Below are 14,766 nucleotides of genomic sequence, written 5' to 3'. Positions count from 1 at the left end.
TATTTCAAAAATCAAATTATTTATAACTTTTAAAACTATATATAAGAAATTAATTATATTTTAAAATATAAAATCAGAATTTTAAAAAACAAATTTAATTCTATTCAATTTTATAATTGTATTTTCGAAATTAAATATTCGAATTTATATATCTATCTTTTCTTTTTTCGATTTAAATTAATAAATCTTTTAAACTTTTTATAATTTAATAAGAGCTCTTTTTCAATTAATATTGATTGAATTTCAAATAATTTATTATCAATTAAACTTTTTCATATTTATATTCAAAACTATATCAATTTTAATTAAAAATATAAAAAGATTAATTCATAAAAATATATTTTTATATAAAAAGAATTATATATTTCAAATAACAAATTAAACATTAAACAAATAACGTGATTTATCATCGAATAAACCATATCATCGAATAAACCACTTTCACCTTAATAAACACAACCAACTTCAATATACAATTTATCAATCATTTATTATATAATTTAATAATAAAAAAGCACATTTGCATTTAATTATTAAAGTTATTGAAAACAATAAAAAACTAAATCTTCGAAAAGCTTTCTAATTATATAATATCCCTTATACAATCTTTATATATAAAATAAATAGTTTAACTTTATATACCAAAACTCGAATGAATCGATATAAACTTATAAAATTAAAAAAGGAAATTATTATTTAATATATTCTTAATATAAATTCGAAAGGTTTTCTATTTAAATATAAAAAAGTGAAAGATATAGCAAATCATATTCTCAAATTAAAAAATATAAAGAATATTAGAAAACTTTAGATATATTGATTTGTAAAGTGTTGAATTGAATTAAAGATATATTTTAGTTATATTTATAACTTTCAAAAAACTTTTTATAAAAATCCTAAACTTTTTCAAAAGTAGTTTTGATTAATTACAAATATATAAACGAAATATAATATTTTGAATAGAGATTTCTATAATTTCAATAAAACAAACTTTATAATAAAGATTATATATATAATAATAATAATAATTAATATTAAATGAAATAACAAAAGCAAAACAATATAATCAAATAATTAAAAATAAATTACAATAATAGTATATGGAAATAAAAAGAGTGAAATTATTCTTCTATTTCTAATAATTCAAAAACAAATTCATTTCTTCAATTAATACATCAAAACAAATCTTCCTACAAAATGAATTATTAAATCTATATTTAATAAATAAATAAACAATAAAACAAATTCAAAATAATTGAAATACTTCAATAAGTATATTAAAAATCAAAAAAAAAATATTGAATATTGATATTAAATAAATATGAAAATTATAAATCAATAACTTTTCAAATATATTACAAAAAAAATAATATTATATATTTACATTTATTATTATATTCAAATTATTTAATTCAATCATTTAATATTAACTATTTTAACAATTTAAAATATTTATATAATAATCAAATTAATAGATTTATTAAAATATATATCAATTATATTTCGAAAATTGAATTTTTTATAATTTTCAAAACTATATATAAAAAATCAATCATTTTTCAAAATATAAAATCAGAATTTCAAAAAGCAAATTTAATATTATTTAATTCTAAAACTATATTTTCAAAATTAGATATTCGAATTTATATACCTATTCTCCCCTTTTTCAATTTAAAACAATAAATCTTTCAACCCTTTTATAATCCAATTAAAACTCTTTCTCAATCAATATTAATTAAATCTTAAATAACTCATTATCAAATAAACTTTCCTATATTTATATTCGAAATTATATTAACTTTAATTAAAAATACAAAAAGATTAATTTATAAAAATATATTTTTAAATATAAAGAATTATATACTTCAAAAAGCAAATAAAATATTAAATAAATATCAATATACAAAAAAAACTCAATTACAATAAAAAGAAATATTCATTAAACAAAAAGCTTTTAATATATTATCTCAACAAAAGATTAATATTCAAATTCAATATAATAAACATTAAAAAAAAAGGAATTCTAATATTACAACATTTTCTAATAAATATTAACGTAGTTTATCAGTAGCTCGGTCATATCAGTGGGTCGGCCACTTCAAAATACATATAAAATCAGCCTTTTTCAATATTCATATTTTAATTATTAATCATTATTTTTGAAAGAAAAAAGAATATTAAATAATAATAAAGAATCAGTTATTCAAAAATATAGTTTTTTTCCAAATAATTCTTTTCGATTTCAAAAAAAATCAAAATTGTCACGATTTTCATTACAAAAAAGCTTTTTTTATAATAACTATTTTAAAAATTCTAATTTATTAAAACTAATTAGATTTTTATTATCTATATATAATCAAATATTTAATATTAGATTTTTAGAAAATTATATCATTAAATAAAGAAAGTGCACGTTCATGCACAGACGTATTTTGTTTGTAAAAATGATGGCCGACTTACTAATATGACCGAGCCACTATTAAACCACGTTATAATAAATATAAAAAAACAAAATATAATATAAAAACTTATCAAAACAATATAATAGATCCTAAATTATTAGATTCTTAATAGCTTTAATCAATTAATTCAATTATTATTGAATAATATAGGATTGAAAATGTAAATTGAAATGAAAGTGGTTTACTCAATGATATGATCTATTCAATGATAAATCATGTTATTAATATATTAAAAAAAACTTAATTATATTAAAAAGAAATATTTATTGAATAAACAGCTTTAGATATATTATTTTAATAAAAGATTAATATTCAAATTCAATATAACAAATATTAAAAAAAAAGGGAATTCTAATAAACAAGTATTTTCTAATTAATATTATAGTAAATATAAAAAAATAGGATATAATATAAGAATCTATTAAAATAATATAATAGATTTTAGATTATTAGATTCTTTATAATTTTAATTAATTGATTCAATTGTTATTGAATAATATAATTTTGAAAGTACAAATTGAAGTGAAAGCAATTCACTCAATGATATGATTCACTCGATGATAAACCACGTTAATAGAATAACGTGGTTTATCATCGAGTGGGTCATATCATCGAGTGGGCCACTTCAAAATACACTAAAATTAGCCTTTTCATAATATTTACATTTTAATAATTAATCAATATTTTTGAAAAAGAAAAAAGATTTATCAATAAGAAAAGATTTCTTATACAAATACTCAATTTTTATATGAAAATTTGTATTATATTCTATAAAAATCACAAATTGTTACGATTTTCGTTACAAAAATGTTCTTTCAATAATAACTCCTGTACTAATTAAAATTTTGAAAAACAAATTAAATTTTTATGATATTTATATAATCAGATCTCATAATTTCAAATTTTATAAAATTATATTATTAAATGAAGAAAATGCACGGTTACGCACAGACGAATTTTATATGTATTTATAGTGGCCCACTCGATGATATGACCCACTCGATGATAAACTACGTTATATCTTGATTATATAATATAGTTTAATACCGAGTGACTCATATCACCGAGTAGCTCATTTCAAAATACACTAAAATTGAGCTTTTTCTAATATTTATATTTTAATAAATATATATTATTTTTTAAAAAGAGAAAAATATTAAATATTAATAGAAAATCAGCTTTTTATAAATTTAGTTTTTTTATAAATATTTCTATTATATTTTAAAAAAATAGAAATTGTTACGATTTTCGTTATAAAAAAGTTATTTTTATAATAACTATTATAATAATTCGAATTTTTGATAAACAACTAGATTTTTATAATATTCATGTAATTAAATTTCGATATTTTCAACCCTTTTCAAATTATATCAATAAATAAAGCAAGTGCACGGTTACACACAGACGAAATTTATATATATTTGAAATGGGCCACTCGGTGTTCAACTACATTACCATTTCCTTCTTCGTAATCGCACTCCGTATCCACATTTCCGCCATTTATCAATCAAACTTTGGTGATATCGCACAGCGTTACCTACATCACTCTTTCATTCTGCATAATCATTGATCAAGAACTTATCAGGGGTCGAACCTCGAAGGGAAGTGATATTTGACAAGTTTAAGAAGGTTTCCACAGGGTTTGTGTACGAGATTGGTATTCGAATAATCTCATAGCGGTTGAACAAATAGCGGGGTAGAGGCTGAACAATCTAACCTTCTCGAATTGTTTTCTCCTAGCTGCTACCTGACGAGCTTACTGTCAGAGCACTAGACATTCTCGGGGTGAAATCCTTGTCACGATTGTCTACAGTGCGAACGGACACCGGAGAACTGGAATTCAACACGCACTGTCGTATAATCTGAGGAGTTCTCCGTGCTTGCCACTTTCACAAGAAAGCCTTTGATATTCAATCTCTACAAATCCTAAGGAGATTCATAAGTATGAGAATTGCTTGTTTACAGTTCGATCCTCAAGTAAGACAATTCAGTCACGTTATTTACAAACATAGCTAATACCACAATATAGGTCGGAGATGTCAAAAATAACTTCACAAAGGCGGATGCAATACTCGCGAAAGCAAAACCGGAAGATCTCGATCTTTTAGTATTGCCTGAGATGGCATTCTCTGGTAATCATCACATCCTAGATGTCTTCGATGATAGTATCTTGTCAATTTCGCGACTAACTCTTATGTAGGTTATAATTTCTCTTCTTTGGAACAAATCACTCCTTACCTTGAGCCGACTACTTCCGGTGTCACGTCTTCGTGGGCACGCACGGCAGCTCTCAGGCACAACTGTATAGTTACGGTTGGTTATCCAGAGAAAGTTGGCGATTTATCTAGTGGATCAACAAATTCCAAATGCTATAATTCTACGGTTACGATGGATAAGGATGGCAAGACTATCGCCAACTATCGAAAGTCATTCCTATATTATACAGATGAAACTTGGGCTCATGAAGGATCTGGCTTTTTTGATGGAGATATCGAGGGTCTAGGGACTGTGGCAATGGGAATCTGTAAGTATTTAGCACATCATTCGAGCACAAAAACTCATACTTGATAACATCTCAACATTTCCGATAAACTCACTGATACTCATGATTCATAGGCATGGACTTGAATCCATATAAATTCGAAACTCCTTGGAATGCTTGTGAATTTGCTTTTCATGTACTTCAAAAGAAAGCAAATCTTGTCATCATGTCCATGGCTTGGCTTACAAGACAAGATCAATTACCTTACAGTCTATTGGCAAGAGAGCCTGATATGGATACAATCTCTTACTGGATTTCTAGACTGAAACCTATAATTGAAGCTAGTAGGACAGAAGAAATCATTATTGTTCTCGCCAATCGGTGCGGAGCTGAAGGCGAATCAACGTATGCCGGAACTAGCACAATCCTAGGTATCAAGGGTGGCGAAGTTAATGTCTACGGAATACTCGGCCGAGGTGAGGAAAAGCTTTTGATTGTCGACACTGATCAGCATCCTATGGCAAAAATAATTTCGGGTACCAAGTGAACCGAGAGGTGAATCCGCCAACTATCGACGCAATCTCGTAGCTCAATGCTAGAAGTCGAATAACCAAACCATGTTGTCGATGACTTTCAGATAATAAACTCAACAGCAACTACATTTACAAGTATCTCACAATGATAATACCTGTCGCGTTGGATGTTATTGAAATTTCACTTGCCAGTGTTGATTTGCACCAATCTGAATTTTGAGCGACATGGGCACCAAAACGTGATTTAAGAAGCGGCTATATGGTTATCATTCTTTGCACAAACAAGAATTCTCAATCTCTGAAATCACAAGGTTTACTCTGAAACGTCCACGCCCTTCCCAATCCAATAGCCTCGAAAAGACCCCAATCAACCCTAGAATACATTTTCCAATTGACATTTCACCTAAGACAACCAAAAACGAATTTCAAAAAAACCCAGTCCCGAGAATAGTCAAGTGCTACAAGTTGGAGTCTCAGCGGCAGATCAGTAATTCAATGAGCCAGCTCGAAATGAAAACATAATTTACCTGTATGTATATGGTTTAATGATATTCCATAATATTGTCGTTCTTCATGCCAATCGCTCATTGAATTTTTCCAGATATTAATTGTTTGATCGGACAAGACAAATAATTGTACACCAATTCTCGGAAGTCACCCGAACCCTATAAAACTAACTACCCGGTGCCATCACAAAAATACAACCCGAAATCACCATTTATCATGTAAACCCATCCAATCCCTTTCCCCAAAGAACTCCTCCGAATTATCTGTTGCCTATCTGAAAACTTGCGGACAACCTAGGATTTCGGCCCCCATCAAATGTCAGTCGGTGTAGTTTATTTTTCTCTCCCCCTGTAATACCGAACTCGTGTTTCGGAACTCGGTATGTGGAACGCCAAATTTTCGGAAGCGGGACGTTTGAGAGGCAAGCGATGTAGGGGTTTGAAAACATCAGCTCGGCGCGGGATTCGGTACGATGTGCAACAAAAGTTTGAGAAGAATTGTGAGATGTGATGGATTGGATAGATGGGGCTTAGGGGTAATGAGGATTACTGATTTGGGACTGTAAATTGCTCGTTTGAAAGGAAGGTAGGGATCAAAGAGGTTCCGGAGCGGTGATTCAATAGGTGGTAGATAGATAGTTCGCTCGACGATGCATGTAGTGCATGGAGATGGTTATTGCCAGTAGTTGTTAATCTCGGGACATTTGGGAGTTTTCCTTGTTTTACTTGTTCTTCTTTTTCTTCTTCTTTTGCTCCAATTTGTAGCTAAGAAGTCTCAAGGCGAATAAATGATTTAGGAAAACCATTCCAACTCTAAAGTGTTAACTCTTACTGCTATTCATGTCAATTGAACCTCAAAGATCTTTCAACTTCACTTTATTGAAGGCTATCATACATAGGTTTGTCTAGATCGAATCTCATACCGCGCGGTGTACAATGTTTTATTTTGGTCAACGTTGCTCAGTTGAGATTTAATGGTTCTCAAGTTCTGAACATGCAATCGATCTTGTCTATAGATGCATCGAGTTCATTTCCTACCCGCTTTATGTCGTCGGCAATAATTCAGATCTTGATATGTCTCAACAGTAGCAAGTCGTAAAATATGCAACTTCACCGCTCGACGTGAAAATTGTACTCGGGTCCCGGATCTTGATATATTCTTTAGCGGAAGAAAGAATCGCGCATCAACAGGTTTGAATGGTTCAATATCGACATATGTAGACGAACCGTGGGAGAAGTAACCAGGAAACGAGCCATCGAATTGTGATGGACAGATTCTTTCAAGGAGTGCGTGGCAACGTTCCCTTGTATCAAGTGATAGTCATGAAAACTCAATTGAAGGCGAGAGATATTTCAGCGGGTGCAAATTTTGCATGTAAATGGCCATACATTAAAAGTTTTGGTCCGACTGTAAAGATTGGAGTGCATTCCCACTTGCTCATGACCTAACGTCACATCGCCAAAAACTGGGTTAGAACGACTAGACCTAGCTATGTTCAATTCAAACATAAATTGCCACATGTATGATTAGCCAGAGCAGTTCATTCAGAGCATAAAATACTTTGGCATTGTGAGACAGGTAGCACCAAGGGTGTAGGGACAATATCAACTATTGCTGTGGTGGTAAACTGACGCTAACTATCCTTTCTGGACTACCCGTTGACCTCTCTAAGCTCGTATCTCACATGTACATCATCGTCATCATTCTTTGTAGCTATCGATCAACGTCAAGATTCTTATCATGTTTTTTCTATTCTCGCTGCCCACCCTATATCCCCATGGTGCAAATGAAATTCAACTGCCTCCAGCAAATCAAGAGCTGTCCCATGACTAGAATCTCAAAAATCACGATAATCAAAACCTGAAACTCGGCAGATTTTGATCCTCTTGCCCAGTATCGTGAACTCCTCTCAGATGAACAGAATCAATATATTATGAAGCTTCTATTTTTAAGAACCATGCAATGATTTATGCGAATGTAACAAAGACCCTTCAATTCGCCTCAGTTACCTGATCCGCCTTTTCGCACCATCGCCGAACCCAGCAGCCCAGCAGCCCCTCTGACCTCTCCGTCAGGTTTTTGCGCAGTAGATTATGCACCTAAAGATATGAAATTTCCATTCTACTAATAGCCCACAGAGTATTGAATCAGTCCCTGCTCCGGGCGGAACAATCGACCGTTGAACTAGCTTCTCTCCATACAAAATGGATGGCCGAGAAATGTGCTCCTAAGGACAGTATACAGGCGAGAAAAAAGATTGCGTTGCAATGAAATGAAGTGGCACTGGTTTTGAGCTAATGGCAAGGCCTAGTTGCACATGACAATAGACGATAAATTTGCTGATAGTGAAAAAATGCTGCGATAATTTGGAAGAAAATGGTGTGAATGCATGCGTGGGTTGCTGAGGATCAATGTAGGCAGACACAAATGCTACGCTGAACGTTTAGTTTCGAAAGTATTCGGATTTATTTCTCGAAAATCACGCTCACGGAAGACACAAAAATAATTAACGACGATGCCATCAAGGACTAATACTATTGTTCTATTGTATCGATACCAAAGACCAACGTAGGAAAGCATCTTATCTATAGTACAGCATGGTCCATTGTTGCATTTCGAGTCACTCAATCACCTCCTAATCTATGTCCTGAACCACGACTCTTCCACGATTCTGGTAGAACACTGCCAGATGAACTGGAAGCATTGGCAGATCGTTGTGGCTGTGCAACCGCTGTACCATAAGATCTTTCAGTGACAGTGGTTTGTGTTGTTTGAAAAGCTCTCTGTATAAAACCCGGGGTTGAAACAAAATTCCTTCCGCCACCAAATGTAGGCCAAAGTCTTGTTAAGAAATCATGTAAATGTGCGGCAACAAGACCGGTAGCTTGAATCTTGGCTGGGCCAGGGCCACCCATCACAAAGGTCATAAGAAGCATGGCATATGGGATCCATGGTGCGGGAATGGTGACGACGAAAAAGGTAGCTTTCATGCCACGATCATCTTGTGTCGAAGTGTATGCGAAAGCTAATACCAATGCCGATGTGAAGATCACACCACCTGTTATGAATACATTCAATCCCTGCGCATTTGTTAGATGAGATTTTTACAAGGCATCTCTTGAAATAGAAACACCAAGTATTAACATCTCAATGATAATGACTTGAAATGTAGGGAGCCACAACCACCCGAGTTAAGTTGAGGAATCAACACGAGTTTTCTCATAGGAACTTCCCACCATGCCTACACCTTGACTGATCCTATTTGTTGTTTTGCGAATGTCGGACCAGCCAAGATAGAGGGGTAATCTTCCTCGTTTTAGGAACCGTTGTAGCTAAGAGCATTGCACTAAACGGGCAGTATAGAGGTGGGGGTATGGGCAGAAAAATGAAAAGAATAAGAGATAATGCCTACCAAAATCGTCGCACAAACAAACAATACATATGTCAAGAAGTCTCCTGGTTGAGAGAATCTAGGCGAAGCTGTTTCAAGCTTGCTTCCATAAGTGTATACTGTTGTTTTAATGTAAGTCAATCTATCCTGATTGTAATGCGATCCTCCGAGCCTTACGAAAGTATGTGTCGAAGAGAATACCCAAGTCTGGGCCAGTAACGAGAAAGGGAGAAATAAGTCGCCATAATTGAGGCGGAAATTGCATTAGAGGTTGCAATAAAAACATAACATGATAACCTGAAAGAATATGAGTGTAGACCAAGATCGAAAGAGTCAAGGCACCAGCAGCCAAAGTCCTATGCACTATCATCAGCATCAGTATTAATTGAGTGGCGCATCTTTGACGGAACGCATTGCGCATACCTTGAGATAGGCGGAGCTGCCCAGAATACATCCATTGCCGACATGATTATTGTACGGTATGAGAGATGGTTGAAAAAGCTGTGAACGAAGCTTTAAAAGCTTGATGTTGTGAGAAGAAGAAAATTAAAGAGAAGAGCTTTTTCGCGATTTATGAGAAGTGTTCTTTGCGAATGGCGCTTAAGTAAGCTGGAGAAGGAGCTAGTTCCCATTGTAGGTTAGTGCGGGACAACTTGGAATCCTTGACCTCACTGCATTGCCTCATTGTAACCTCAACATCATGTTTATAGAATTATCCTAAAAATCAAATAAAAATGATATCGAGATTTTGAATTGACAAGTTAAAACTTCAGTTACTCTTAAACAGGAAAATGATCCAGCAATTGTATCATTATAATTGAGAAGCATGCTTACAACGAATTAATGCTGATCTCAACCAAATCTTGCGAATTTTATCACACATGCAGTTGGCCGATCACGGATCAACCCCACCAAGAAATTTAACCCATCGGCATGAGTCGTTCGGTGAACTTTCAACCCTTTGCTTGATATTTATTTTCAGTTTATTCTCAATTATATTCATCCAAATTAGACATCATGGCTGGATTTGACACAAAGTAAGTTGTTGAATTACTTCAGGCGCAAGTTTCACTTTCTTACACGTATTCTAGGAAAGTTCTTATGCTCGGTGCGGGCTTCGTAACACGCCCAACCCTAGACATTCTCAGTGAAGCAGGCATTCAAGTTTCTGTTGGTACATAAACATTCCAACTCCTCTCCATAAGGCAAAGCTGACTTGTTTCTAGCATGCAGAACCATCGAAAGTGCTAAGAAGCTCTCCGAAGGTGTCAAGAATGCCCACCCAATCTCCCTCGACGTTACAGACGACAAAGCTCTTGATGCCGAAGTTGCAAAGAACGATCTGGTCATCAGTTTAATCCCATATACATTCCATGCTACCGTCATCAAATCTGCCATCCGAAACAAGAAGAATGTTGTTACCACTAGTTATGTTTCTCCTGCCATGCTCGAATTGGACGAGGAGGCCAAGAATGCCGGTATCACAGTTATGAATGAGATTGGTTTGGATCCAGGAATCGATCACTTGTATGCTGTTAAGACCATCGAAGAGGTTCACAAGGCGGGTGGAAAGATCACCTCTTTCTTGTCATACTGTGGAGGTCTTCCGGCCCCAGAGAATTCGGACAACCCTCTCGGTTACAAGTTCTCCTGGTCTTCCCGTGGTGTTTTGTTGGCATTGAGAAATGCTGCGAGATTCTATAAAGACGGAAACATTGTTGATGTTGCTGGTCCAGAGTTGATGGGTACCGCCAAGCCATACTTCATCTACCCAGGATACGCATTTGTCGCCTACCCAAACAGAGACTCTACCCCTTACAAGGAGCGTTACAATATTCCAGAAGCACAAACTATCATCAGAGGTACTTTGAGATATCAAGGTTTCCCAGAATTCATTCGTGTATTGGTTGATATGGGATTCCTGAGTGATGAAGACCATGGATTCTCCGAGCCAATTTCCTGGAAGGAGGCTACTAAGAAGGTTCTTGGATCTTCGTCAAGTACTGAGGATGATTTGAAGTGGGCAATTGCTTCCAAGGCAAAGTTCGAAAGTACCGAAGAAAAGGAACGTATTTTGAACGGTCTCAACTGGGTTGGTATCTTCTCCGACGAAAAGATTATTCCCCGTGGTAACCCTCTCGATACTCTTTGCGCCACACTCGAGAAGAAGATGCAATTTGAGGAGGGAGAACGTGATCTCGTCATGTTGCAACACAAATTTGAGATTGAGCACAAGGATGGAAAGAAGGAGACTCGTACATCCACATTAGTTGAATACGGTGATCCAAAGGGTTACTCCGCCATGGCCAAATTGGTCGGCGTACCATGTGGTGTTGCTGTCAAGCAAGTTCTCGACGGAACAATCAGTGAGAAGGGTATTCTTGCACCTATGACCAGCAAGATCAACGATCCGTTGATGAAAGAGTTGAAGAAATACGGAATCACATTGGTTGAGAAAACCATTTCTTAGAGCATGGTTTTCTATACACTTAGATGAGATGAAAATTCAAAAGTATATGTTTTGTTTGAATGTGCTTTCGAAACCGTTATTTAACTGCAAAAAAAATCTTTAGTATAATCTCGTGAACTCTATTCTTTACCCTCCATTTTTCTTTCTGACATTTATTTTTCTCGTCCCAAGTTCTTCGAATTCCAACTACGCACAACTTCGACTATTCTTGTCAACGTCATTCCTTGCCGAGCACAAACACGACCAAAATTCTCCAGCAATTCCATTCTCCGGAATACAGGACAACACAACAATGGGTTATCACACATGCAATAGATAAAACACCATAATATAAGGGATACCGCCACGCTGCAGGCGATGTGATTCAAAGCTCATGCCCTTTGGCGAGACAAGAGCCCTGAATTGGAGGAAATGGTATTTGCCTTCGATGTGTAAATTTGGGGAATCATATGAAGACGAGATCACAGTATGTGATAAGTATGTTTGAAGATTCGTGATGAAATGTAGAAAAAGAAAACTATACTGTGCAAACGTGAAAGCTCTTGCCTGGTAGGAAGCCAACTTCATTTTAAATCACTCCTTTTTACACCGTTAAGCAAGACACGAAGGAGTTGGAGAATTGGTGGAAGTTTATCCAAAGCGATCAATTGGCTAAGAGTTGTGAATAATTAGGATATTTTGAATAACTACATTCTCGCTTGAGCATCAGTGTCATTGAAGCACTATACGTGAGGATATTACTGCTATTGTACATTTTCAAATCCCTTGTAGAATATTTTCCTACGGATTGATCTCCTATCTTGATAGATGGAATAGATCCAAACTTTTATGAACGCTCCCAAAAATCGCCTGATATATTTGATCATGATTGTTTCATCTACATCATCGACAAAGGAGAATTTTGTGCGTATGCCTGTTTCACTAGTTAGCACATTATTCGGGGGAAAAGCTCAAGAACGACGAACCATAGGCTTGATATTAGGATGTGGCACTGCATCAAACTTGTGGAAGTCCAACTTGTAATCAGGTCCAATGTTGATATAAGCTCCCTTATTTTCGGTACTATCGCAATATCTCGGTGCGGAGAAGACTAGAAAATGTTAGTAAAGTATGTGATATATGATCGGAAACTTTCATACCAGTGATGCATTTGCCATCGTGTTCCTCTTCATAGCCTTCCATTCGGACTTCATGACTACGGATGATAGCCTCCAAGCCATTGTTTTCGCAGAACCTTCTAGTGATATCCGGTCCGAATTGCATGCCGACACCACGTTTACTTGGGCCGCGGCCCGGCTCCTTTTGTGGATCGGTCCATAACATTTCCATCATTAATCCGGCCTGACCTGGTTGGCGTTGATTATGTCTGTTCAAAGCTCGAATGTCGTCTAATGTGATCTTATCATCCGAGAACAACCCTCCGTGAAGGACAAGATACTTCTTGCCAATGAGGGTTGCTAAAGGTAGAGCTGAGAAACTTTCCGAGAATAGCTTGAAAGTACGTTCTAACAGGAATCAGTTGAAATTCTCAAGGCCTAAGATCTAGAGAAATTAGGAAGACAACTTACCGTTGTATTTTGCTTTGCACTCGCCCTCAAATCCATAAACACGGTTCATATCATCAGTCTCATGATTTCCCCTATTAATGAAAAATGCTGATGGACGTAACCATTTATAGGCGTACAACAGTAGTGCAATTTCACATGACCAAGATCCCCGATCAACGAAATCACCATTGAATAAGTAATAATGCTTCTCTGTGGGTAGACCATTGAGCCTGAAGAGTTCCATAAGATCGAAGAATTGACCTGAGACTCAGTATTAGCTTAAAACTGCAATGCGATAAATCTACCAATTTACCATGTGTATCTCCACAAACGGTCAACTGTGCATCACTATCAATCTCCATCTCCACCATGGTTGGTTCATCATAGACAATCTTTTTTACTGCCATGACAATTTGATAAACATATTTCTGGTGTATCTTCTTGCCATTCTTGAAACGTTCAAGCATGTCATCGATGAATTCGGTCGTCATTTCGTTGCCCAACTCTACACCATCATAATCCTTTACAGCCATATCATCGAGATTAAGGCCCTCCGCGGCAGATGGTGGATCCCCAACTTCGATAGCTCGGAAGAACTCGATTCTTTTCACAATCTTCTCACATTCTGCCAACTTGAGCTTCGCATCTTTGTCATTGGGTGCCTTCTTGACAACCGCCTTGAAATCTTTGAGAGCTTCTTTTGGTTTTAGGATTGCAGTATATGCAACGGCTCGGCGATAGTATGCCTGTGAGGAGGTTGTTAATTTTCAAACTTTGAACAAGAGAAAGGCAGTAATGGGAAAATCTTTGATCCAACGAACCTTTCCAAAGTTCGGGTCGAGTTCAATGGCTTTTGTAGCATCAGCTATTGCGTATCCATAAGCCTCGGATTTGATGTTTGCCTGCAAGATTGTCAATCACGCGAGCAGTTTGAATGTTGAATACATCTAAAGGTACCTGAGCTCTGTTTGAATAGTACGTTGGCTTTTGGTCGTCGAGTTCTATGGCCTTGGTGTATAAATCGATGGCACCGAGCCAGTCGTGGGCAGCGAAGGCTTTGTTTCCTTCGTTCTTCAAGGCAACTGCCTCTTCCTCTCTGGAGGGCATTTTCTCAATCAATCAAACAAAGATTGGGACAGTGAGGTAAGTGAGTGCGGGGTTGTTTATCGTGATGAGGTCTAGTGATAGGGACAGGAAAGATAATGTAGTAGAACTTCTGAATAAAATGCGTTTGATATCTAGAGGACCTAAAGATGTAGCCTCTACAAAATTTGAGTATGAAACGTAAACGTTGTAGGGTGGTATGTACTTTGATAAATTTACTTTTCGAATCCCTCAAGTATTCTTTCGGAGTCCAGAAGCATCCCTGTTGTG

The 14,766-nt window shown here is 35.2% G+C and overlaps 4 protein-coding genes across 4 annotated transcripts, besides 2 other annotated features; 2 read left to right on the top strand and 2 right to left on the bottom strand.

The window, feature by feature from the left end:
* The first annotated feature begins 3,930 nt into the window (after positions 1-3,930).
* BCIN_03g09300 (hypothetical protein) lies at positions 3,931-5,645 on the top strand. The gene is made up of 4 exons (XM_024692277.1): positions 3,931-4,439; positions 4,492-4,594; positions 4,663-4,986; positions 5,079-5,645. Exons 1-4 carry the CDS (start codon positions 4,407-4,409, stop codon positions 5,489-5,491), a joined length of 873 nt encoding a protein of 290 aa, XP_024548052.1. The 5' UTR covers positions 3,931-4,406; the 3' UTR covers positions 5,492-5,645.
* Positions 5,646-8,500: 2,855 nt separating this feature from the next.
* On the bottom strand, positions 8,501-9,935 carry BCIN_03g09290 (hypothetical protein). Its single transcript, XM_024692276.1, has 4 exons — positions 9,799-9,935; positions 9,553-9,731; positions 9,397-9,494; positions 8,501-9,064 (listed from the first exon to the last, which is right to left on the bottom strand). Exons 1-4 carry the CDS (start codon positions 9,840-9,842, stop codon positions 8,609-8,611), a joined length of 777 nt encoding a protein of 258 aa, XP_024548051.1. The 5' UTR covers positions 9,843-9,935; the 3' UTR covers positions 8,501-8,608.
* Positions 9,732-9,738: a sequence feature (Short protein (BCIN_03g09290, ATZ48754.1) was converted to a misc_feature.).
* Positions 9,799-9,842: a sequence feature (Short protein (BCIN_03g09290, ATZ48754.1) was converted to a misc_feature.).
* Positions 9,936-10,084: 149 nt separating the features above from the next.
* Positions 10,085-11,974, top strand: Bclys9. Its single transcript, XM_001546420.2, has 3 exons — positions 10,085-10,412; positions 10,467-10,549; positions 10,602-11,974. Exons 1-3 carry the CDS (start codon positions 10,393-10,395, stop codon positions 11,843-11,845), a joined length of 1,347 nt encoding a protein of 448 aa, XP_001546470.1. The 5' UTR covers positions 10,085-10,392; the 3' UTR covers positions 11,846-11,974.
* A 483-nt stretch (positions 11,975-12,457) lies between these two features.
* Positions 12,458-14,759, bottom strand: Bcppt1. The gene is made up of 7 exons (XM_024692275.1): positions 14,350-14,759; positions 14,214-14,294; positions 13,706-14,138; positions 13,414-13,653; positions 12,985-13,350; positions 12,811-12,935; positions 12,458-12,758 (listed from the first exon to the last, which is right to left on the bottom strand). The coding sequence occupies exons 1-7, from the start codon at positions 14,497-14,499 to the stop codon at positions 12,723-12,725; spliced, it is 1,431 nt and encodes a 476-aa protein (XP_024548050.1). The 5' UTR covers positions 14,500-14,759; the 3' UTR covers positions 12,458-12,722.
* Between the last annotated feature and the right edge of the window lie 7 nt (positions 14,760-14,766).

This window comes from Botrytis cinerea, chromosome 3, assembly GCF_000143535.2.
Source record: "Botrytis cinerea B05.10 chromosome 3, complete sequence".
Lineage (NCBI taxonomy): Eukaryota > Fungi > Ascomycota > Leotiomycetes > Helotiales > Sclerotiniaceae > Botrytis > Botrytis cinerea.
Note: the sequence above shows the minus strand (reverse complement) of the source record. Positions and strands in the feature narration are given on the sequence as shown.

Bases quoted from the DNA above. Each gene is read 5' to 3' on its own strand.
- BCIN_03g09300 (XM_024692277.1), top strand. From the start codon at position 4,407: ATGAGAATTGCTTGTTTACAGTTCGATCCTCAA. The intron at 4,595-4,662 runs GTAATCATCACA...ACTCTTATGTAG, and splicing joins GCCTGAGATGGCATTCTCTG to GTTATAATTTCTCTTCTTTG. The intron at 4,987-5,078 runs GTAAGTATTTAG...CATGATTCATAG, and splicing joins GACTGTGGCAATGGGAATCT to GCATGGACTTGAATCCATAT.
- BCIN_03g09290 (XM_024692276.1), bottom strand. From the start codon at position 9,842: ATGTCGGCAATGGATGTATTCTGGGCAGCTCCGCCTATCTCAAG. The intron at 9,732-9,798 runs GTATGCGCAATG...GATAGTGCATAG, and splicing joins GCAGCTCCGCCTATCTCAAG to GACTTTGGCTGCTGGTGCCT. The intron at 9,495-9,552 runs GTAAGGCTCGGA...TTAAAACAACAG, and splicing joins TCTCTTCGACACATACTTTC to TATACACTTATGGAAGCAAG.
- Bclys9 (XM_001546420.2), top strand. From the start codon at position 10,393: ATGGCTGGATTTGACACAAA. The intron at 10,413-10,466 runs GTAAGTTGTTGA...CACGTATTCTAG, and splicing joins ATGGCTGGATTTGACACAAA to GAAAGTTCTTATGCTCGGTG. The intron at 10,550-10,601 runs GTACATAAACAT...ACTTGTTTCTAG, and splicing joins AGGCATTCAAGTTTCTGTTG to CATGCAGAACCATCGAAAGT.
- Bcppt1 (XM_024692275.1), bottom strand. From the start codon at position 14,499: ATGCCCTCCAGAGAGGAAGAGGCAGTTGCCTTGAAGAACGAAGGAAAC. The intron at 12,936-12,984 runs GTATGAAAGTTT...AACATTTTCTAG, and splicing joins CGATGGCAAATGCATCACTG to TCTTCTCCGCACCGAGATAT. The intron at 12,759-12,810 runs GTTCGTCGTTCT...CTAGTGAAACAG, and splicing joins ATCCTAATATCAAGCCTATG to GCATACGCACAAAATTCTCC.